This window comes from Aythya marila (assembly GCF_965140915.1).
Source record: "Aythya marila genome assembly, chromosome: 2".
In the NCBI taxonomy this organism is placed as follows: Eukaryota; Metazoa; Chordata; class Aves; order Anseriformes; family Anatidae; genus Aythya; species Aythya marila.
The window spans coordinates 59,503,485-59,529,379 of NC_139043.1; the positions used below are offsets into that span (position 1 = coordinate 59,503,485).

Sequence of the window (25,895 nt, forward strand, 5' to 3'; positions counted from 1 at the left end):
AGCAAAAGAAGATTTGGGAACATCACAGGTGGCTTTCTGCAAGAGGTAGAAAAGCAGAGGCACGATGTTATCTTAACATTTACAAATATCAAAATGACGTAAAACCTTAGAACATGATAGTCCCTGAATTGCCCCTGAAACTTAGGGGCAGTTTTCAGAAACCTCACCTATAGTACCACCTTCCTTTAATCAAGTCATCTCTTAACAGACTTTTTCCTGAAGTTTTGCATTTACACAAATCTTCTTTTAGCTCTAAACAAGTAATAAAAGTCCATTAACAGCACATACTGCTACACCATGACAAATGACTGAGGCAGGCAGCTCACAAAAGTAACGCAGCTATATCAACACATTCCAGATAGCTCTTTTATTTTTTCAACACAACACTGTTGGGTTATGTAAATGCATTGTGACTGGCACCAAAAATTCACTTTTTTAAAAAGAAAAATCTGCAGAACTATGTACTATGTAATACTAACACTGATTTGTCATTGTATCACCATTGTGATTGATTGCTTTGTTCTTAGGAACAACAAGAATTATTTCTCCATTCACAGAAACAAGAACAATTGTTTTGGGGTTGGGTTTGTTTTGGTTTTGCCCCACACACACTTTTTTTTTTTTGCATTATCAAAGCTAAATTTGGACACCTGAATTTCTGCCAATTAATTTCCTTGAATAAGAAAATTCTCTACCTTTTAATGTTAAAATTAAAATTGTCACATCAGAGGTTTTGGCTACTTTATTCATTTGGTGAATACAAGGAGTAAGGAATGATAGCTTCAAAAACTGTTCTACTCCCTAGAAGAACAGGTAGAACTAGTCTCAACTTACAAACATACATACAAGCATAACTTTTTGTTTAACTTCTTTATGAGTTGTTTTTGTGTATGTGTGTGTGTGTATGTGAGAGAGAGATTATGGCTCTACAATATTTAACTGTTGTGCCTTATAAATTAAAGCTCTATCCTCAAATCTTGCAGAAACTCATATTTAGAACTAATATAGCCTTCATAAGTAAATTTGACTATATAGACGGCCACCTCAGATATCAGAATAACTATGTGTGAGAAGCGTAGTACCCTCTTAATAGTTTCTGCTGCATGCCATGAAGCTGCAAAAGGAGCTGGTTGTTAACTTTTGTGAACACGTAGTTTACACTAATAATTACAACTGAGCACATCAGCACAGGGCAGAAAAGCACCAAAGTATTTAATTCTCACCATATCTAAAATCTGCAAGGAAATACTGTAATCTACCTTCCTCAAAACAAGATCATCATTAAATTTGATGATTAAGTTTCTTTCGTGTATCAATCCTGAACTGTACAACAAACAACTGACACCACGTAGTCTGGAATTCAAAGAGGTCAGTAGTTTCCTGGCTTGTTCCAAACATCCTGATGTGAATATCTATTCATAACTGTGCCTGTTCTCATTATCTGCATATTTGCCTACTCAATTTTTATTTCTACAGCCATCTTGCTCTCAAGGACATACGACAACAAACTCTGCAGAGCACTAAAAGACAAATTTCTCTGCAATGCACTACCATTTTTAAATATCCAGGCTTCACATGCCACCTGCTTGAGAAACACATCTTTAATAGTAGATAATGTTAGGAAGAACTTCTTCACTGAAAGGGTTGTGAGGCACTGGAACAGGCTGCCCAGGGAAGTGGTGGAGTCACCATCCCTGGAAGTCTTCAAAAGATGTTTAGATGTAGAGCTTAGGGAAATGGTTTAGTGGGGACTGTTAGCGTTAGGTCAGAGGTTCGACTCGATGACCTTGAGGTCTCTTCCAACCTAGAAATTCTGTGATTCTGTGATAATAGTGGATATGCATCATTTATTATCATAGGGTGTTCTCCTATTCCAAATCACCTGTCAAAATCAGACAACTCAATTCTCCAATGGTCACATCCAAATTATTATTTTAACTACTAACTACCAATTTTTTTTGTTGTTGTTGTTCTTAACACTCTCACTTTGAAAACCAAGCAACATATTGACTGCTCCTATACATCAAGCAAGGACTTTTTGTTGGTGCCTTCACATACCATCAGGATCTTCATTTAAGAACTACTACATGCAAATTTACAGGACATTTTAGGAAGAAAGGGTTAAATGGCCACAATAGCTCTTTCTGATCATAGCAGCTTTTAGTTAAGAAAAAATGAGGTTTGAGCTACCTTCCCTATACAGTGATTCTTATCCATAGTTCTCTGAACTCTCTTCAGTTGTTCACATCACTTTTTAAATATGTCACCAAGAAGCAGCCTTAGCCTTCCAAGTGAGAACACACCAATGTGGAGTAGGGCAGGAGCAGTCTTTTAGGTCATATTTGTCTTAATATAATCCAGTATAATGCAATCTTTCATCTATGACAATAGGACATCATGGACTTAGGTTCAATTTCAATCATGCCCCACTATTATTACATCCAAATCTTCTGAGCACCCTTCTCTCACCCACAGTATCTTAAAAAGGACTTCATTATTTCTGATTAAGAATGGTACATTGGACTTGCTCCAACATTTAATTCTACCCTTGCTCTATTATTTGTATAGACAAATTGGTCAAGGTCATTTCTAATTCTAATCATGCTGTATAATACACTTGTACTCCCTTTCTGCTTTGTGGACCTTTTGAGCTGTATGCAGATCTCAGGCAATTAAATTGCTGCTTTTACACCAGGAATACATCACGCAACTGCCCGTTGAGCTCTGCTGACACAGGGACTGTTGGGAATGTTTTAAGTCCCTGGTTGTGGGAGGAAAAACTGAGCAGAGCTGTTGAGGCCAGCCCTACACGACTTATCTGTGAGCTAGCCATACTCCCAGAAACAATTTTAAAGAAGATTTATAATGCTATAAAGAGAAAATTATGGTTTATATCTGTAAAACAGCTTTAGACTCCTCCCACCCCTTAACTCCAAAGCCCACAATAAACACCCTGTTGTTCTTAATCACATGAGGATTTGGGGGTCATCCTTATTCTATCACCATATTTATCAAAACAAAATATCCAGCAATGTCAGTTCTGAGGTACTGCCTTCCACATCACATATGAGATACTAATAGTTTTCACTTGTATAGTACAAGATCTAAGCTAGTTGCTGGTCACTCCAGAAACAATTTTATTATTTGTTTTACATTGCATTTCCCTAGCTTATTTATGAAACTGTTTTGTGAGTGTCAAGAACTTTACTGTAGTTGAAATATATGCCACAAAGTTTATTGCCCTATTATACCTGTTAATTATATAATCCCAGTAATGATTTGTCTCTGTAAAGCCTCAAAAATTATTATCATAGACTATTTTATCTCTAAACCCTGCTTAATAATTTAACAACTCACTCCGATAACTTCAAGCTATGAAAAAAATTGACATATCAAGTCCTTAATCCATCTTTCAACTGCATAATGCAAAAGCTAACACATTTGACACACTTGATTTTCTTTTTAAGTGCTCTATTTTTTATCAGATCAGGCTCAGGTAGATGTTGCATGTTTTTTCACCTTCAAGTGCTTTGTCAATTGCTGTCAGTAAGTTCATACCTCACAAATTGCAAATCTGATTTTTCTGTTTATTTAAGAGAGGTATAATATTCATAGTTTTCCAGACCTGCCTTTTTATTCTTAAACCACATCAAGAACTACTAGAAGCAAGACGCCCAGTTTGTTCTGAAAATGCCTCTTTTCACATGGCAGTCTGACAGTACAGTATCTTCTATTTTTAGAAAACAATAGATCTGTTGAAAATTTCTCTGAACATTCTTTTATTGAAGACTGATACTATGACACTGATCTGCTTTTTCTGTAGTTCCCAGCTTCTTTAATTATCTCATCCTCTCAAATCATTCGTGCTTTTAGAGCATCAAAAGACTGCTGCAATTCTTTAAATTCTCAGCTAATTCTCCAAATTTCCATTTCGCTCTTCATGCTTGCATTGGCTTGCCTTTTTTTTTTCTGTCTCACTTTCAGTGCTTTTTTTTCCCAAGTTGTTTTGCCTACTTTTAGAATCATTTGATGAAATTATTTTGCTTTTTTAATTACAAAAAAAAAAAATCCATCTTGTTAGTAAATTTGGGAGAGTGAAATGTTAATAACTTTTGACCAAAACCATTTCTACAGTTGCTGTTATTTAGTTACAACTAAAACATTGCTTGAGCCAGCTTCTGACAGTACAACTTCATTTCCTACCTGTATGCTATTTCCATAAGCAATAATTTACAACATTAAGAAGTTACTTTGCCAATTTATATCATGTTATGAAACATACTCTATTTTCTTTAATGTAGGATCTATCATTGTGTTGGCAGGTAGTCTACCAATTTATTCCAAGTAATTATATCCAGACCTATAACCATCTAGAAGTGACAAAAATATCATGCGTGCATCAGGGGAAGGAGTGAGCACCAAGAATTAGACTGTCCAAGTTATCTATGATTTTATAGGCCAGAATCATTTGGTAAGAGGGAGTCTACAAACTATACCTAGTTCAAGGCAATTCCACATCTCACCACTGAAAGTGTACAAATTAGAGGACTAAGAAAACTTTGGCTAGCCTTTGACCATCAAAACATGCTGAGGTTGTTGTTTTTTTCCCTGTCATGAAAATCCTGGAGACAAAGTAGGATGAGCATCAAAATTATAACACTACATCTTCTCATGAGGAGCAGCTACAAATCATCAGTACATTATTTTGAGTTACTATCTGTTAGGCAGATAGACAGAGTGAAGAACTACTTTGCTTCTCAGATTCATCAGAATCATGCAAGAGATGCATAAGACATTTTTGAAGGAATATGTTCATTTATGGATTTTAAGGACTTTATGTACATTCATTACAAGGTAAAATTACAGATTTAGAACCGTATGAAACTCAGAAGACACACAAAATGTGAAAAAAAATATTTTGCCATTCTTTCTACTTTTTTTTTTTTTTTTTTTTTTTTTGTCTTTTTACACTACTTTTTGCTAGCAAGCACAATTAACACTTCCATGTAGCCTAATCATTTTTAAAATCAGAGTTAAGACTCTTTGGGGTTAGAGACCAAAAATCCTGGATAAATATAGTCTGTTACAGTAATACAAAGTTAATAAAATCACCAATTCCAAACATCTTATTTGTAGTTCAACAAAAAAAAAAAAAAAAAAAAAAAAAAGATATTTCTGCATAACAGATCATCATTGTGTCTTCAACCTCTTTCAAGCATAAATACACCAGACTGTTTTTCTCCTGTTTACAGGAGAAAACAAACAAATCTTAAAACAGGCATAAAACTAAGTACCATACAGCCACATTTTAAGAAATGGCATGACAGAAAAAGGAAACATTAAAAAGAAGAAATTGGGTAATGCCACAAACGACACACAAAAGCAACCTGCATGTGATACAAGGTATTATGTAGCTTGCTTCCTAGAAAAGAAGGTAAGGAGCCAAAAAGTAAGGAACACCAGCTTCAGCAAAACCTGTAAGAGAGAAGTAAAGCAAGCACAGTTCAATCAAAAAGTAATAAACGAACAGAGCAGGGAGGCAGGGGTTGAGAAGCTAAGAGCAATATAGCTTTCATCATTCAAAAAACCTACAAAATTCAAAGTCTTTCCAAACGTATTACCTTCAGAGGTATTAAGAAAAAAAAAAAAGTGCTTTGATTTGAAAATAAAGTTGTCCTTTTAAACAGTGCCCCCTCCTGTTCAGAAATGAACGGATTTTCTTCGTTGAACTATACAGATCATACCGATAGCAACAAATGGTCACTCTCCTATGACCTGTACATTATTTACCTTACGCAGCCAATTAAAAAAAATAATAAAAAATTAAACCAATCTCAACCACAGAACTGTCAAAATATAATATATTTAGACTAATTTTAAGATTACTCTCACCAGCAAAGCCAACTTGTGAGTGAGAACAGACAATCTGGAGCTTGAGAGCACTTACAAAGCAGCAGAAACATTGAGAAATACTGCTGCCACAGGGCTGGAAACATTCAATCAGCACTGTTTGGATAAGAAACTTGGTTTGCTAATCAGGACTTCCAAAATGTCAAAAAGACAACAGCAGCTGGCTTACCTATGTCTAAACTCTTCACCCACGTATGACCTTGGACTGTCTGAAAAATTACACTACCTTTCATTTTACTATCACTAGGAATTTGCAGCAGTCCAAAATTTAAAAGGAGGCGATTCCATACCAACAGCATTCCCGTATGTAAGAGAAATTGCTGAAGTCTGTGTAGATTATAAAGTAGCATAGCTTTTGACTTCCAGGAAGCCTGTCTCCAGATTTTTTTCTGCTACAATGTGTGCCTGTTCCACTGAACCACTCACCTCCATACCTTTCATTGAAAAAAGTATTTTATGCAGTAGAGTCAAATCTTGATCTTTACACTATAATGAGAACAAAACTTCTGAATGTTTTCTCACAGAATGTCACAGAATGGCTCTGCTATTCCTAAGCACAAAACTGAGGAGGAAGCTGGTTTGTTTTGCTATATTAGAAAACAACTTTACAGCTCTTTGCTTAAAACCCTGAGAATTTCTATTCTTTACAGTGAAGACTTGAAAAAAATGGTAGACTTTTGTCATGGTTATGGCTTTAATATCGTTGTGTCTTTTGAAGGTTCTGTTTTGTTTTTTATTTCCACCAAAATATCTGAATTCAGTTTTAAGGTATGATGAGAGCTGGAAAATACACACTATCCAAGGAAACATTTGCTAGTGCTTCAAGGCTAAAATCTCCAATTCAGTCAATGATGCACATGCTACACCATACCACATGTCCCAGCAGTTGGTCCTGACAAATATATCTATGTTGTCCTCACAGACCAATGGAGAATGCTCAAGCCCACTTTTTATTTATATTTACTGCTCACACCCATTATGCAGCAAAAAAACAGGTTAGAATGAAGGTTCTGAAGGATATTACCTGGAAAATTATTTTGGTAGGAAAGTGTGGGTTGCCAAAAGAGGTAGGAGAAATTGATGTTTGGTGAGGAACTGAGCTAGTGGAGGAAGAATCTGAACTTGCTAAGTTGGGCAATTGTATCTAGAAAAAGGCAAGGTAGAAGGTAATGGACAGAGATAATCTTATATTTAAACCAATAATAATAATAACAACACTAAATTACAACTTGAGCACACACTCTCTGGAATAATACAAAGGAAGGATACAATGCGGTCTAGAGTCAGAAAGTTACTTTCCATATTTTTGGATGGCCCCTAAAATTAAAAGTTTTAATATCCAACTCGACTTACTTATACTTGCATGTAACAACTGAATGAGACAAAAAAAATCTGAAAGACATCTTGATCACAGCTGCTACACAAGTTATGCTGTAGGGTGAAACTGATTCCTTCAAATTACTTGTTTATTGATTGCATTCCATACCTATGATGTTTAAACATGAAAGGTAATATTGTTCCAAAAATAAGAAACCAAGACATTCCAGATGATATCCAGTCTCATTAATGAGTTAACTAAAAGGATAGGGGAAGTAGCGTCCAGTAATTATTTGTAATTTATTAAAAGAATCTGCCATAATGTCTTCAGCATGTAGAATGAATAACAAGAAGAAAAAAATAAGAAGTTGGGAAAACACCCTGATTTTGACACACTGGACATGTTTATTTCTTGGTTATTTATGCATTATCAAGTGTTACGCCAAAATGTCTGTCTCTGTATTCTCATATCTAAAATGTAATAGAGTTCATGATAGTCATTAACAATGACCAACATCATTTTGTCTGTTAATAATAGTCATGATACATAAAATACGCCCTTTAAAAAGCATATTTGAAACTGAGTGAAACAGCATAAACCACTCCAATCCTCTGTTCAAAGACCGTATAACATAATTCATGTTATATTGTGTATCCATTATCCTTCACAGGACCTGCAGAACAGAAAGAGCTTGAGAACTAACATATTCCTATTATCTCTTGCACAGCCTGTAAGTGAGGTGCAAAATGATGGATGAAATCCCACTGTTTAGATGTAAAAGGGGTTTCTGTAACCAAGATAATTTGTCTCAACAATTTTCAACATTTGGGAAGACAACTAGTCCATTTAATCCTATGTTCTAGGCCAGCACATCTCTTACATCTGACAAACAATACTTCTCTTTGGATCTTCCTTAACTCATATTTTCCATATCTCCAGCTAGGCATTTTATATACACATAGGTTTTTTTTTTTTTATGGCATTACCAAATAATCTTAGACTGCATTCTCAGTCTCTTTCTATCTGAAATATTGCATCTAAGCCCTCAGGAACCTACAAGAATTCAGTTTGTCCAAGGGTCATTCCACTTCACTTTAATTCCAATCTTTATCCTTGCACATTGTCACATGCATAGCTCCTGTCTACAGTCAGGGAACTGAGTACTTTTTGAGGGCCTTTCAGAACACAGCATTAACCTGTTTCCTGCACCAATTTTTCACAAAACCAGGCATCCAAATCAGATGCCTCAATTAACTCACATAAACCTGTTTTTAGATCACATACTATCGTAACTAACATCACAACATCTAAGACATTGTTTATAGACAGATTTCTGTGCCCAAATCCCCTTATTTTTAATAGACTTCCACATTTAAGAAACAAGAAGAAAGAGGAAAAGCATTTGAATGCTATGAACAGCAAGCAGAGGAATGAGAAGTACCTTATAAAGTGAAGGATTACTGATAAGGTTCCCCCATCTGCTTCAGAGAAGTGAAATGATTCATATGTTTACATGAACAGCTCAGTGTGGTCAGTTAACTTTTTGTATGTTTTCCTTGGCAAAGTTATGATGCATATTATTAACACAGGCTCCAACAAAACTTCACCTTGCTCCAATATACTGATACAGATGATTTGTAAGTATTCATTTTACTAATTTGTTCTGAAGCCTTTTGTATTTAATAATTTAATATTCAAATTAACAATTTCTCAAATTGACCCCTTGCAGAAAATGGCTTAAGTACAGAAACTCCCCTAGCATTCTCCATAATAATCAGCAGTACACATAGAATCATAATTACTACTGAAATGTTTCATTGCATTTAACAACCTCCTTTGCTATTTGTCTAACCTTATTTGTTTACAATGGAAAAAAATATTTTGGTCTCTTTCCATAGGCATTCACATTTTAATCTGAGCTTATACAGTAAGCAATTTTTGTCAGCAAATATTTTAGTTTTGACCTTTTTACCATCTTTTTTTTTTTAAAAAAAAAAAAAAAAAAGCTAAATATTCCTACATAAGCGTTCATTCCACAGCTCCAAAAAAGCAAATGATATTTGAATGCAGTACAGTAAACTAAATAGTTTTGAGCTGTAGTGTCTTGAATCAGGTCACAGAGTTTAGAAATAAACCAGTTTGTTCTCAACTTGCAGTAGTGCAAGCAAAGGGTTAGGAAAGCCAAGGCTAACCTGAAGCTGAATATGACAGAGGACGATCAATGGGCTGGAGCACTTTTCCTATAAAGACAGGCTGAGAAAATTCAGGCTTGCTCAGCCTGGAGAACAGAAGCCTCTGGAGAGACATTATAGCAGCCTTCCAATACCTAAAAGTGGCCTATGGGAAAGCTGGAGAGGGACTCCTGGTCAGGGAGTGATAGGACAGGGACTAATGGCTTTAAACTAAAAGAGGGGAGATTTAGATTAGATATAAGGAAGAACTTACTCACTGTGAGGGCGGTGAGGCACTGGAACAGGTTGCCCAGAGTAGCTGTGGATGCCCCATCCCTGGAAGTGTTTAAGGCCAGGCTGCATGGGGCTTTCAGCAACCTGGTCTGGTGGGAGGTATCCCTGCTCATGGCAGAGGGGTTGGAACTGGATGGTCTTTAAGGTCGCTTCCAACCTTAATCATCCTCATGGAATCACAGAATGGTTAAGAGACTGCAGTATCTGACACATGAGGAAAGGATAAGAGCTAAGACTTTAGCCTAGAAAAAGAGAAAACTCAGGGGATTCTTACCAATGAATATAAATACCTGGTGGGAGGGAGTGAGCAAGGGGGAGCCAGACCCTTTTCAGTAGCATCCATTGGATGATAAGAGGCAATGGGCAAAAATTAAAAACCCATGGCATTGCACCTGAACACAAAATATTTTTCATCATGACAAAATGTTAAACAGTGGAACAGATTGTCCAGAGACTGTGGAGTTTCTATCTGTGGAAATACTCTAAACCCATCTGGACACAGTCCTGAGGAACCCACTTCAGGTGACCTGGCTTGAGCAGGGGAGTTGGACTAGATGAACTCAAGTGGTCCTTTTCCACCTAAGCTGTGAAATGAAGTAGTTTCTTACTTCAGTCAAAGTTTTCATCTAATATCACAACCATAAAAAAGCACTCAGAAGTTGATATGTGCAGCATGAGGAAAAGTAGATTTACCAAATCAAAGGCCAAGCCATCACAAATAAATTGCAAGAGGGGTATCATTTTATTCTTTCATCAACTGTACAGCAACTAAAAACACAAAAACATTCAGTTTACTAATGATAAATTACATGCACATGCAAATGTGAAAACCACTGCGGTAACTAACCGCAGACCAACCAAAACATACATAAAGACAGACTTAACAGGTTTCACAGCCAGTCTTGAACATAATCGCCTTTCTGCCCTTGTCTTCTTAAGGGCTCAAAAAAGCATAAAAGTATGAAAAACACATCACAGACTAAAAAACTCACTTGCTTCCCATTAAATGGGAAACACACAGTCATCAAAAAGCTAAAGATGTTAACTTCTAAAAACAAGATGTGAATTGCTAAAAACAAACTTCTTTGTTTTAATTTAATTCTAACACATATGCAGGTCCTGATATTCATGTCTACTTCCTTTCCATGAACATTCAACTAGATAACTCTGAAGAGAGAAGGATGCTTCAGGGCAGTAAACATCGAAATGACTAGATTGGAAACTTGCAATGAAAACTGGTTCGGTAAAACCGATGGAGGAAAATGAGTTATCAATCTGTTTAAAGCAAAATGCAAGGAACCCCACCAATGCTGTCTCCTTTGTGACAAATAGGAGCACAGCAGTCTACTATTGCCACTGTTGATCACCTTACAAGGTGCTGATATCATTTCTGCCTCCCAATTTTTCTGTATCTGTTTTTGAATTAAACTTGTTTTCTATCTTCCAGTTTAACTTAACTGACAGCAAAATAACATACCTTGATATTACTACATGACTTATAACAAGATGAGTGGAATAAAGGAACAATAACACAAGCTACTGAAATTACAATACCTGTTATTGAACAGTACACTATGTGAGGAGCAATCTTTTTAATGTCTTCATAACCCAGACCAATTTCAGCCAGTTTCCCAGGGACGTAGTTTTCCACAAAAACATCAGACACAGCTGCAAGCTTTAGAAAAGAAGAGTAAGATTTGTTAATGAGCTTCCAAAAGTTCAATAAATTCTTCATATAACTTGACATCTCACTAATCAAGATGGTTCTTGTCTTTCTGACAGAACAGAATTCAAACTTAAAGAGATTTTTTTGGTCTGTTAGACTGTGCATGTCTGCAAACTACACATTAGGGATGCTGTGTGTCTAGAAAAAGAAACTACCAAAATCCTAAAGCTTTTAGATAAAACTACAACATAATTATATTAGCAAAATCACATTAATTTCCAAATACTTGACCAAAATTTACAGAACAGTCACCAACTTCATACCTGCAGTTAGCTTGAGGAAAGAAGGGGAAAAGGATGCATGTTTATTTTTCATGTTTTCTCTACCTTATAGTTTTGTAAAACGTTGGGGGGGGGGGGGGGGCAACGATGCACACCTTTATTTTGTTGTTTATTTTTTATTTTTACATTTTAAAATGATTCATTACACTTACTGGAACAGAGGCTATATATCCCACTTTCTGTATGTGGAAACAAAATATATAGCCCAAAAATGTTATGGGGTTAACATGAACATCTTAAAATCACCTCAATTAGAACAGTGATATCAAGCTCTGCAGCGTGATTTTCTGCATCACATTTAAATGAATGATCTAGTGCAAAATCTAGTGAAGTTACAGATTAACATATGGCCTTGATAGGCTTTAAATTGCATCTTTTCATTCTTATAGAAATTATGAACAGAAATGTGTATACAAGTTTCAATATAATATTGCAAACTTCTGAAGCTTAAGAACTACACATGAACAGAAATACGTAGTGCTTGGCAGAGTTGTATAGTTTTGGAGTTTTTCCCGTTTGGTTGTGGGTTGTTTTCTTTTGTTTCTTTTTACAGGAATTTAAAAGTTATTCCCTGAAAGGAACATATCTGTGCACACATCTTTAAGCATGATCTAAAACATTTCTTAATGTTATTTCAAGACCATCAGAGTCACATTCTCTGGAACTACCATGCAGCTGTCTGATCAATATATACAGCACATTGGGCCAGCTTCTATAAATTAGTGTCATCATATCAGCAATCATAAGCATTTTTGTTCTAGTGTGTACACTGTTTAGCTGAATCTCAGGCCAAAGAAACAGCTAAGCCAATAAATATTTAACACCAAAGACAAATTGATTCTTATTCAGTCAAGAAGGCACGCAAATTATGAATGGTTTAACTGGAACCATGGATAAAACATTAGTAAAATTTACAGAAATTAAGTTCAGCATAAGGTAAAAGTGGATTTTAAAATGCATGTTGTAAGCTATTTCAAGGGGCTGTGTCAAGAACTGCTAGGACCACTAGTTTTAAACCATTACAATATGAGTCTCCATATTCTAAATAAGTATTGCTGGATTTCTATGTGGACAAATGGTTCTTTCTAAAATAAAAAAATAAAAAAATAACACTATTCAATAGAAGTGGACTCCATAGAAGGGCATAAGTTCACGACAGTTAATAAAAAAGCAGGCATTTGTCACAGGACAGTTCTCAAGCAGATAAGGTTTCCACAGAGCTCACAGAGCTAAAGCATTGCCTAGTAAAAACAGAAGCAGCTCAGACAGATCTATGACTGTCCCAATCCTCTGTGCAGGACAGCAGATCCAACCACAGAAGTAAATTAAGGCCAATGCAGTGGGGGAAGCTGTTAGTTGTTTAATGTCATGCCTTTATGAAAAAGAGAGCCAAGGGGGGTTTATTTTCTCTCTAAATCTTTCACAGTCCATACATTAAATACTTTTCCAATTGGCAAAACTACAACCTTAGCTAAATTAATCCAAGAAAAGCAATCAGTTACAACTTGTGTACTGTTTTCACTATACTTTGTAATCTATCAAATGTACAGTGATGGTATAGGCTAGTTTGAGATCCGTTGCCCATCTCATACTGAAGAACTATCTCCTACAATTCACTGAGGGGAAAAAAAAGATGGCTAAAAAAAAAAAATAATAAGTGCAATACCTCTGGATATGGCAACATATATGGTTGATTACAGTGTGAAGTGAAGATACAATGATTTAGGACCAGTCTAGCAGTGTGTATATATATTCTTACAGAGATGAACATAATGTTATAGATATCTTACAAATATTGTGCCAGCTCTGCCACTAATATTCTCATTACTCTTGGAATGAGTCTTTAATGTACAAGTCAGTGTGTGCATAGTATGCATCTCTTTTGATGCTCAGTGAACTCTAAGAGGTACCCAGTGTTCTGCTATTGGCAAGAACTGAACTCAGACTCTGATCCTAACCAATTGCATGTTCTTAAAATCAATGGGTTTTAAGTCCATTGTCAACTGAAATTTCATACTGTGTTCTACAGGCCCTCCACAGCTGATCGCTTGTACTTCTGATTCTACTAACAGCAATAGAACACAGACCTGAGTTGAAATACTATATCCTTCAGATCAGACACTGATATGTTCAACCTCAGGACAGAAAAACGGTATCATGCATGCTAACTAGTCGTTAAATTAAATATAAACAACACGATGATACTGATTTGACAGAGCAGGCTATTCATTGCCTTTAAAAAGATTTTTTGAAACAAGTACTCCACACAGAGAAATGTGTGTATATGCACACAATCAGATGACCATATTCATGACACATGCTGACCTATCAGCTAAATTGAACAGGAGGAAGGAAGAAGTGCCATCAGCTCCCCATCCAACTTCTAAGTCCTTCATGACTAAACACAGAATTTAATTAGTTAAGGTTAAATACTCAGGAGAAAGGTATCCAAGTTTCTTAAAACAAGATGCTGAAAATTGCTGAATAATGCTCTAAAAAGATCATATTATGTGTCAGAGGATGGTATTAGTGCACATACTGTCACTGTAGAGAAAATAATTTCCATTCAGTGAGACATTCAAGTATTTGGAAGGCAGTTAACAGCAAGTTAAAAGCATTAGGAAGGAAAACAGTGCTACAAGTGCTACAGAATAAAGAAACAAAACAGAGCACCAAAGTAGTAGGAGGAACTTCAGTGTAAAATAATCACTTAATTATGCAAGAACAGACCTTTGGGCAAGAGTGGTTTGTTTTGTGGGGGTTTTTTTGGTTAATTTTTAAGTACTGTGACAAATCCTGGACAGTTGATTAACGGGTTTCTTCTGCATACTTGATAATATTGATGCAATTATTAAGGTTGTGCTTTTTTCATATACCTCAAGACTCTATTCCTTTGTTAATATGATTCTGGATTCTGATATTGACCTTCTTCCACATATATAGAATTTACGGGAAAGGAGAAAATGACTTATTTTAGCCATGCTATCTTTCTTAATAAAGGAAAATGATTATAACCTCATCACTTTTCTTTGTAGGTCTTCAGCCCAGGACACAATTTGTATTTACTTGTGAGTAACCAATGCCCCAAATGTAAAGTTTCTTTTGCCATTAGATACCTTGCAGACACAAACATTACTTTACACTATAGGAAACACACTGCTGAACAACACTCAATTCTTTACTCATCTTTCCTGATGTTACCAAAAGACAGCTGACAACAAATGATAGCCTCTTATATACAATACTCTTATTCTTCAGAAAATCCAAATGGAAGAAAATATACTCTGGTTCCATTTGAGATGCAGTATTAAAATGTCAAAACCTCTGCACCAAATTCTTCCACAGCTGTCACTGAGTGAAGTAGAACAGTGATAGGAAAGTTGCTACTTTGATACAAAAATCATGTGGGGTTTGAACTCAGCCTCAAGCTGAAAATTTGTAATACTGCAAATTCTTAATTCACCAGCCATTCAGTGGCACAAACCATGTAGAGGTTCTCTATTGTGCAGGCAGAAAGAAGTTGCACATTTAACAACAAAATCAAGCAGCCCCCTTCCTGCACAAATGTCAAGATGAGAAAAAAGGAATTTCGTAACCATAAATAGTAGCATTCACACGAAAGAAGCTAATGCTGCATCCATCCTTCCTCCAGTTCATCCTGACTCATAGTCCCAGATGTCTTCAACTTTGTCAAACCGGTTCATTTTTTTTTTGCTTACAGTAATTTTTCTTCCCTTCACCATTTCTTTTCCCAAATGTCAAAGAGAACTAGGGTGGTGTGTGTGTGCGTGTTTTTTTTTTTTAAATGGTTTTCTGGGAGGAACTTTCTCATTAAACCCTTATTTAGAATGTGACTATTTTATCCAAAAAATACATCTGTGTTATTCCTAATGGCCTGTCTGTTTCCAAAACCTTTAGAAGATAAACATACAGCTTCATAACAATCAGTAATGAATGGTTCTCTTCTGCAAAGAGCACGGAGAGAGGGAACCAGAAAATCCTTGGCTTATATAGAAATCTTTGGAGTTTAAGTGAAGTTGTGAATAAACTGTAACACTCTGAAACATGCAAGGAGTGTAACCCAATTCTCCTTCTGTGAGCTCATTGCTGACTTCATTGGAAGGAGTTTCAGGATAGGTTGATGAAGTTGTACAGTAAGATCTAACACAGCACCAGCTAAGCACCAGATTGTTAGACCTTCTTCTTGCAATATTTCATTTCAAGCTTTTGATGAAGTTTAAGTAAATTTTGTCTAAAATCATTATAAATTACACTGTACACCAGACTTTTCTGCATGCAAAACTGCAGTATAGAGGCAATAAACTGTAATTTAAGAAGTATTTAAGAAGTGAACTGCACATATACATATTTTTAATTATCAGATATCTTATACTTGAGAGTTTATGCAGAGTTTATTCTTTCTTACACAGGACCAAACCAATATAAAATAGGCATGATTTACATTCCATTAAAACCTACCTCCCTGATTATTTTTGCTCCTCTTGAATTCTTCATATTGATAGCTATACTCTGGAGACAAAAAAAAAAAAAGTCATTAGGCAAAAAGCCCTTAATGATTATCAACTTCTTCTAAACACAACCAACAGATAAGTTTCACAATTAAGCTAAATAAACAAATTTTAACCCCACTCCACCCCTAAAAATAATTTTCTGTTGGTAAAGCAGGCTTAATGGTCTCAGAATCAGACAAGCAACAGAACAAGCCTGATGGATGTGCAACTGGGAGCTGCGCTGTGGTCTGCTCACTGTATGTTTGTACAGCACTTACTACTGTAAGTACACATGGGGACACCAGAAACATTTGTTGCAATGGCAACAAGCCACTAAACAGCTCAGACACTTTGTGAAGCTTCATATTAATCCTCAAGTTTCAAACTACACTCAGTCAACCTAACTACAGTATGCCGCCTGCTCTCCCACATCTCCAGCTGCCAGGTAGGGCAGGTCAGCTCAGGTGATCCATCCCAAAAAAAATGATCTTAAAAGAAGTAAAAACCCTGAATTTCATCAGGGTTAATTTTCAGTTGATTTGCACCAGCAACTGAAGACTGGCAGGACGACTCTTGTATTTTGAAATTGGCTCAGCTGACCCCAGAAGCATACCAGAGATTAACAGCCTTTTTTGTTTGAAATACTTCATTTTTGTCCTGGAATATATTCACCTTGACAACATAATTAATGCCAATGTAATTTATTACTCCATTATATATGTTAACAATCAAATGAAGTCAAATTATATTCTTATAAAGTACATCTAAGAAAATTAAACTAGTGAAGTTCTGTTAATCATCTTCGCTTACAGTTTTACTGTTCACTTTCACTTAGTTTTAAGTCAATGATAATGTGATAATGTACTGTAAAGAGTTCAGCCTTTATACCAGACCAAATGTAAACAATTTGAAGAAGAACTACATCTTTAATTGCAATTACAACAGATTAATCTTCAATGTAGCACTTCATTTACCTTTTTATTTCTATTGACACTGAGAAAATAAACACTTTCTTTGCCAATAAAAGGTGGGCCCCAAGCTCTTGTGTCATCACCAGCTCCTGAAAGAAATAACCATCAAATTTTTTTTACCTTTTTTTTTTTTTTTTAAATAACTGTTCTGTATTACACTCCCAAACCCAAAAGGAACAAGAAGGGTTATTTTCTTGTCGTCGTCCCCCCCCCCCCCCCCCCCACATAATATTTACACCTTCTAAATTTCAATTAGTAGGCAGGGAAAAAAAAAAAAAAGAGATCAACATACATATTCTAGGACACTTCTTTCAGAAAGCACCTAAGAATGAATGTGATTATGCAAAGCAAATTTTGTTTTTGGTTGTGCTGTGATGATTTTGAAACAGCTTGCCTTGTTCCTGCTATGATTATTTTCATTTTAAAATGCAAATAAATGCACTGGGGAGCGGCTGTATTTTTAGTTCCTTTTTAACTTAAAGCAGAGCTGCAATGCCATTCTTTCATGAAATCTGGAAGAATTTAGCAGACGTTCTTGTTCACACAGTCAACAAGCCATTCATGAAACACTCCAGACACAAAGTCATGATATCACTAGTCAACAACAAGTTGTTGAGCTGCACGTTGCAGAACAGCACCAAAAAGAAACGCTTCCTACAGTGCTCCACCATTCAGAAATTCTCTTGCCTTACAGAAAGAGAAAATGGAATTCAAGCTTCTGCGGCTACTGATGTCACTGATTCATTTGTGCTTAATTTCCAATTTTAAACTTTTTTGAATGTCATAAAGACTGGCAATCTATTTTAATTGCCAGTTTTAGTTTCAATCTAATTAGAATTAAAACTAAATTTAAGTTCTGATATAATCATGATCCCAAGTGCTAGCAAGCATGCACGATATCTCTTTATCTATTTCAGTATCTAGACCTTAACTGCTTGTTAACTTTAAGGGAGTGAAAACTTTCCTTAGCGAGGCAATACAGAAGACAAATACTAGCAACTGACCTAAAGAACTTTTGGTCCAACACAATATAACCACTGCCTTATCATGCTACACACTGGAAGAACACCTAAAGGTTACAGCCATCTAAACTCAAATGTGGCAGAAGTTATACAGAAGTAAATTATACTCACCAACATTTGTATTGGTTATTATCTCAAAGAACTACCTTGGTTCAAGCAGGAAGCTCAGGGGAAAAAAAAAAAAAAAAAAAAGTAGTATTGCTTTTATATGCTCCTATCTTGAGCCAATTAAACAAAATTTCAGTAATACTTTCCATGTAGGATGCTAGTATGACTACTATCCTCTACAAATAAACACTCCTGTGATTATAGACAACTCACAGAAAAATGAAATTATCCATGACTGACATTCAAACTGAATGTCAAATGATTGACATTCAGACTTCTCAGGCTGCTTTTCTCCTTCAACAACCAAACAAACTCTTCAAGAGCAGGAATGCCAATCTCCAAACTAATTACTTCATACTAATCATCAACACTGCTCCATTCTTACTATAGAATTACAGTGGTATTTGAAATACCACTGTCCATCTCATCAAATTAATGCATCTGCTGCCCTGTTGCTAATGTGAAAACATTTCAAACAGCAAATGACTAAGGAGGATCCATAGGTTGCTGTGACAAGACTTCTGATACATGTTCAATGTTTTGTTAGATGACCAAAAGCTTTATATTCCCTATTGAAAATAAAATACAAGACACGTCATATGTCTTAGTATCTCAACTGTATGATTTATTAGTTTTGAAAAGAACTGGTAAAGACAATACCAAAGAAAAGTAAAGAAAATTTAAACATGGAAACTTGATGTGATGCGCAGCTCCTGTGGCATAGTTACATGCCTCAAATGTGTGATGAAGCTTAAACTAAAAGTCAAATGAAGGGTGTAATTCTAGAACTGAACTGAATGCCATGTGGCTTGTTATTCCTGTATGGTTTTTAGAACTAAAAAATGTAGAAGAGGTGGGGCTTTTTTTTTTTTTTTTTGCTTTACCATTACTCAATCCTCAGCAGATCTCAGAAACAGCTCTTTTTATATCAAGTCCAAGTGTTGAGTGGAAAAACTGTTATGTTAAGTAAAACACACACAAATATTCTTCCATTGCTGAAATAAGTTCTATCTATGAAGCTAACTACTCAGAGTCCAGCCAGACTCTAAAGTAGTGACAGAAATCTACTTCTGCATCTGAAAACACACAGTGAAAGCTTGTTAATCTCAGTCACATTGAGCACTAGAATTAAGATTGGAATGAGTCCAGAGAAGGGCCACAAGGATGACCAGAGGGTTGGAGCACCTCTCCTGTGAAGACAAGCTGAGAAATGTTGAAGTTCTTTAGCCTGGAGAAAACTCCATGGAGACTTTATAGCCACCTTCCAATACCCAAAGGGGGCCTACAGGAAGGCTGGCAACAGACTCACTCACTAAGAAACTTCCTCAATGTGAGGGTGGTGAGGCACTGGAACAGGTTGCCCAGAGTAGCTGTGGATGTTCTGTCCCTGGAGGTGTTCAAGACCAGGCTGGATGGGGCTTTGGGCAACCTGGTCTGGTGGGAGGTGTCCCTGCCCGTGGCAGGGAGTTGGAACTGGTTGGTCTTTAAGGTCCCCTCCAATCAAAGCCATTCTGTGGTTCAGTGATCACAGAAGAGCAAAGACTCAAAACCCTAGCAGCAGCACAGTGTTTGGCTTTAAACCCAGAGACAGTATTGGCCCATGATAAAGAAAATAAAGAAAATTTCTCATTAGGGAGTTGTAATTAACCTCCAATTCAAGAAATCTCTGTGAGTGTAACTGATCCCTGAAAAAAGGCATCAATTTTATTAGGTGTTGGTTACTAGGGGGGACAGTGATGAAGAAGGGCAGGGTGTTGTTTGTGTGGTTTAATTTGTTTCTTTTTGTAAAATCTAATGGCTTGCATGCAAAAAGAGCTTTAACTAACACACACACAAAAAAATAATCTAAGTCATTGCAGTTTATATGTAAATGGTGTAGAGTTCAGGAAACTCTAAGGATGACATAGAAATGAAGAGCTACAGTCATACCTCCTTATAATTACATATTAGAACTGAGATAGTAATTGCCAATACATTAATCTAATTACAAAAAGATTCTATTATACTGAATGCTAACAGTAAAGCCTACTTTCATGCTGTCTATGTGAAATCAAAGTGCATCAAAGTTTACTTTTATACCTTTATAGGAACTAGATGATCATTAAGGTCCCCTCCAACCCAAACCATTCTATGATTTATAAAAAAAACTTCACTTGTGCACACAAACACAGCAGGCCCGTCTTGTGGCTATTCATTCTCATAGCATGAACAGACAAGTCAAAACTTAGATTATCATCTTCACAGATACAGGTTCATACCAGCACAACCTCCTATGCATTAGCTACACATCAAATTCCAACACTTCCTAGATGAAAAAAAATCTAGGAGTGAAAAGTTTAAATGTGCCACAGGTGTTCAATTATTATGGCAAACGCATAGGATACACTAAAAAGAACTGTAAAGGCAGATTAGTTATTTTGTCTCTCAAAAAAGAGTATGTTTCTTCTATCACACTTGCACCACTCTGCTACAGTAACAAGAGTTAAGGCCACCAAAAAAAAAAAAAAAAAAAAAAATCAAGCAAAGGTCTTCATGATGATCATACTGAGCCCTAACTTGAGGGCCCCAAAGGATTCAAAAAGAAGGCACCATAAAAGTCTAAAGTGCTAAGTATCAGTAGTAATACTGTTCCTAGTAACGTTTTAATAGTTAGAAAATAATTGTGAATTTAATAATTCACATAATGAACAATTGTGACCATGCAATAAGGTTATTCAGACTTAGCATCCAATTCTTATGATTCCTGTACTTGTTTGGGCTTTTTTTGTTTGTTTTAAGTTTAAACTGCTATATCATTCTTGTTTCACTGTTCTCTATATAAATTTCCTGTTGTTAGAAAAAACAAATCAAAAACTTTGATAGCTTATATATGTAGCTGCACTGCCCAGGGAAAGGAGGTAGTAGAGTGAAAAGGGGGGGAAGTGTTTTCAGTTTGTTTTGTGTTTCTCACTGCTCTAGCTTGTTAGTAATAGGTAATCAATTATCGTCACAAGCAAAGCAGACTTGGCATAGTGAGATTAATTTTTGAGTGATTTCCCTGTCCTTATCTCAAGCTTTGAGCCCTTTCCATCATATTTTTCCCCCTTTCCCTTTGAGGAGGGGGAGTGATAGTGTGGTTGTGGCAGAATTTAGCTTCCCAGCTGAGTAAAGCCACCACAGTAGCTCCTAATATAATGAATTTACCAACGTATGAAAAAAAATTACCTTGAGGGAAGAAAAAAATCAAAGTATATTATAAACCTATTGAGCCTCAAACCTGTGCATCCTGACTGGGAACTCATAATTCCTATATAAATCCTTGCTGGAAGTTTCTGTTCGCATGTCAAATTTCGGATGTCACTCTACAGTTACAACTCTGTTTTAAACCCACATTACAAGAAATTCTAAATACCTAAGCATGCCCATGCCCAAACTGAAACCTCAAAGTCCAAACAACTCAACACATCAGTTTAATTTTGAGTGATGGAATAAGCCATTTTAGGAAGTGATGATTTGGTATTGTTTGTACCTTAATATCTGGAAAAAAGGGAACTGATCTTACAACTTCAACCTTCTCACACTCTTCCCTAGATGTATTGGGTTTTGAATAAAACACACATACACTGAGTACATTGTTAAACCAAACAGAACATATATGTGCAAGCAAACTTACTAGTAACTAGTTCCCTATCACCCCAGAAATAGAGCAATGATGTCAGAGTATTCCAGAAATGTGAGAGCTATAGCTTTAAAAAATATAGAGAAACAGCTACAAAATAAAGTTTTTCTTAGCCAATACCATACACACACTGTAAACAAAAACAGTCACCAATGCAACATAGCATTGTCTTTTTAAATATTTTCAGAGAGTCCAGACTTACATTCTCAGTCCATAGTAAACATCCCACAACATTACCACAAAACAAATTGTTGTTAATAATCTGAGGTACACTGGAAGACAACAATTCCAAATACACAAACAATCATTTGCTAAACTGGCACACATTCTTACCATAGCTAAAATAAAGACAAACCTTACCTGGCCTTTCCACTTTGATGACTTCGGCCCCTAGATCTCCTAAATTCATTGTAGCAAAGGGCCCTGCAAGCACCCTGTAATATTGTAAGAAGATTCTTAGTTTTTCCTACTACAATACCCGCATCTAGACAGAGCTTTCCAAATGATAGACAAAACACAAACCTTGTTAAGTCAAGAATTTTCACACCATCCAGTGGCTTTACATTACTAGCACCTGACAAGAAACAGAAAACAGTAACTCACTCCTGATTTTTTTTTCCCCAAGATGTTTCTGATTGGAAGTTTGAAACCCTTCTTTTAACTCTCTCATCATCCTCCCTCCCCAAATACAAGATAATAAAGCTTTCTTTACAGGTATGTTATTAGGATTATATTACATTATTATTTAAACCTTTCAACGTTGAAAAATCTTATAGCTGATATAAAAGAATCTATTGTAGATACCCAAGTATTCTACAGTAAAAACTACCTCCAATATTTTTATATATTCCAACCACGAACACACGTCTTTTAAAGACTAACCTGAAGAAAGATCCAAGATAAGCATGGAAAACATTTGAATGACAAACTAAAATTAATGGATAACAGATCAATGTGAATCACAGTATCCACAGCAGCAAAGTGGTTTGACCTGGAGACCCATGCACTTGCAACACAAAGTCTCTGCATTTCAAAAGAGAAGTTACAAAACTGAAGGCAGAGTGTACGAACCAAGGAAACACTAATTCTCTTTCAATTCTCAATGGCAATTATACAGGCAGGACTACTAGCAAACCACAGTTCTATCCTCCTTTCCCTCCTCACCACTTCCAGCCTGACTAGCTTTGAGAAACAGCAGCAGTGGCATGGCAAGGCAAACAGTCACATCATCTAGACAACAGGTTTGCAAATATCTCCACATAGCCTTGAATAAGGAAATTTTTCTTCTGCTAACAATGTTTTGACCTGCAGACTGGGAATGCAAACACTTCACTGCCCCATGCAAGTGGGGATTTCATTACTTTTTGTAAGTTGGGCTTCTACCACAAAAAAAAAAAAGTAGCAGCACCTGGCCAAACACATTACAAAATTACACAGCACTAACTTGCATTAGTTCTATGCGTTTGTCAGGTAAAAGAAGATGTAAAACATGGAGAAAACAGTTCACTCGAGCACAGACTTACAGAACAGGAGGAAGGAACTACAATCCCTTCAAAGTGCAGGGCATCTTCAGAGCCACATAGAGGTGTGCAACCATTACTGCCTGCACCACACACACCCCGTCAGATCAGAGTCACCTATCACAACACCCCCCCAATGCTCTTTTTTATTTTTAATTTCAATGATTTTTAATCTTAGTATGTTTATATACAAAAAAATAATCTACAGAGCTATGAAGCATTGAGAATTCAAGGCTTCTGCTACTTTTTCAGTCACTGTACTGCTCTCTCTAAAAACATTCACATCCCATTCTTCATCTTTAAGACATTTCCCCTCAATTACTACAAATCACTCCAGAGAGATTTGAGTTTAATGGGTTTTATTTTTTAATGCAATATGCAGACCAAGCAGCATGTTGAAAACAGGCTAACAAGCTTGTCTAAGAACAACCACGTATTTTGAACATTTCAAACCCTTTAGGAAAACCCAGACTGCCACTTCTCTTCAACATTTGCACACCTCAGTGAAAAATCCCAGTGCTGGAAAAGACTTGCACTACTGCCAGGTAAGCATCACAGATCCTCCAGTGTAACCTCAAGATTAGCCAGTTGGCTCTAGCTAGGCAAACAGTTAAGCATACACTTATCTTTTAAATAACTAAGTCAATCTGCTTCACAATAATATTGCTGTCATTAATTAAAATTTAAAAATAAAAATATTTCATTTGTTAGTTAGCCAGAAGGGCCCACCTTCCTCTCTTCTTTGCATTCCATTTGAAAATACATTCTTATTCAGTTGCTCACTAGCACTAGAAACCTTAGTGTCCTCCCTGAGCCAGCATTCAGTGTTACTTCCATTTCTCACAGACACACAACAGCCTTTCACAGCCAACAGGTTCCCTACCCACAGCCAACACTTTCAGGAAGCCATAAAGATTTTTCCCCAAAAAGCCTGTAAAAAGGCTGTTAAATTTCAAGTTTGGACAATTTGCGCCCTGAGACTGGGGAACCCTTACTAATTATCGCTTACACTATGGTACAGCTAATGCTCCATTCAGGGATTAGGACTCTGTTATAGCTGAAACAGAACGTGACAGTACAAGCGTTGTTCCAGAGATGCAGGCCCTTGGGAATCTTCCATAAATGCTCGTAGATAAGGATGATGTCTACAAAAATGCTAGAAAGGGGAGAGATCAGAAGCTTGCTTGTGAATGACTAAGAAGGAGACAGACCTGCTAGTCACTTCAAACTAGAACAAGCACAGGCAGACACAGAAGAAAACTCCTAGAATCTGAGCTCACATTCCAGCAGGACACCAGCTTGCAGAAACAATTACAACACAAAGCCTTTTGGTGATCAGAGAAACAGCAGTTCTGATGCACTGATCCCAAGTACTGGAATGCTGTCAACCCACCCACCACTGCAGGAACAAAAAAATAAAATAAAAAAATATATATACCATCAGAAAAGAACAAGTACTGACCAAAAGCCTCTCCTGTCCTCATTTTTTCTATGTGCCTGGTATTATACAAGCCCAAGTCAAACTTTTTTCCCTTGACTGTTTTTTTGTTGTCATTCTGCCTCAGTATAGCCTAAGTTTCCATGAATCTTGAATTTACTGTAAACAAGATAGCTACACATATCTATTTCAACACATATTTGATGAAAAATAAATAGATCCATTCAATCTTGAGACAGTTTAAATGCTTAGTTCAATTCACCAGGCTGTCCCTATCATGAAAGTAGAAATAAAAGGTAGTGATATATACAAAGGTAGTGATAAATTGGCTTATTGTAACAACCGGAGCAAACAGCCAAGGAGATCATCCTATATGGCAGAACAGACTGAAACCCATTTACTGTCACAGTCCCTGAAAGCTTTTCCTTAGTTGTTTTTCCCTTAGCTAAGCTTTTCATTAGCTGATTAGAACTTTCAACGCTTACACAACAGTGTAAGTTAAACATAAATACACCAATCCCGCTCTGACTGCTTCCAGCTCCGGGGGGGGGGGGGGGGGAGCCCCCGGAGCCTCATGCCCCTACCCTGCCCGCACACACTGCTACGTGCTCGAGGCCACCACAAGCGGGGTGCTCTCCGCTGCCACCCCCAGCCAGGGCTGCCCCTGCTGTGCCCATCGCACACCGGGCTGAGCTTCCCCCGGCTGCCGGGCGAGTGTTTGCGTTGGGTATGTGGTAACAGGGCTACTCTGTAACACAGCGCAGCGCAGCCGGCGGAAACTGACTTGGTCGCGGCCCGGGGCTGCCGTCCTGCGGGAAGGGCAGGGAGCTGCTGCGGGCAGCCAGGCTCCTGGCACCTGCGGGGAAGGGAACAGGAGAGCATCAGAGCCCGGCTGCGGCGCTGGGCGACACCGCGACCCCCAGGCGGGGCAGGGCTGAGAGCTGCCGCCGCCTCCTCCTCCTCCTCC

The 25,895-nt window shown here is 36.8% G+C and overlaps 1 protein-coding gene across 7 annotated transcripts in view; it reads right to left on the minus strand.

Annotated features, from left to right (window-relative positions):
• The window catches only part of SUGCT (succinyl-CoA:glutarate-CoA transferase), a 318,199-nt gene that overhangs the window by 290,215 nt on the left and 2,089 nt on the right, over nucleotides 1-25,895 (minus strand). For 4 of the 7 annotated variants that reach the window (XM_082753552.1, XM_082753547.1, XM_082753551.1 and 1 more), the window contains exons 2-7: nucleotides 25,713-25,784; nucleotides 22,493-22,544; nucleotides 22,331-22,404; nucleotides 17,186-17,271; nucleotides 16,180-16,230; nucleotides 11,248-11,368 (exon numbers count right to left, since the gene is read on the minus strand). In XM_082753552.1, coding sequence (XP_082609678.1) covers nucleotides 11,248-11,368; nucleotides 16,180-16,230; nucleotides 17,186-17,271; nucleotides 22,331-22,379 — 307 coding nt within the window. In that variant the 5' untranslated portion in view covers nucleotides 22,380-22,404; nucleotides 22,493-22,544; nucleotides 25,713-25,784. The remainder of the gene's footprint in view (nucleotides 1-11,247; nucleotides 11,369-16,179; nucleotides 16,231-17,185; nucleotides 17,272-22,330; nucleotides 22,405-22,492; nucleotides 22,545-25,712; nucleotides 25,785-25,895) is intronic. The other 3 variants (XM_082753548.1, XM_082753553.1, XM_082753549.1) reach the window with 3 other exon arrangements.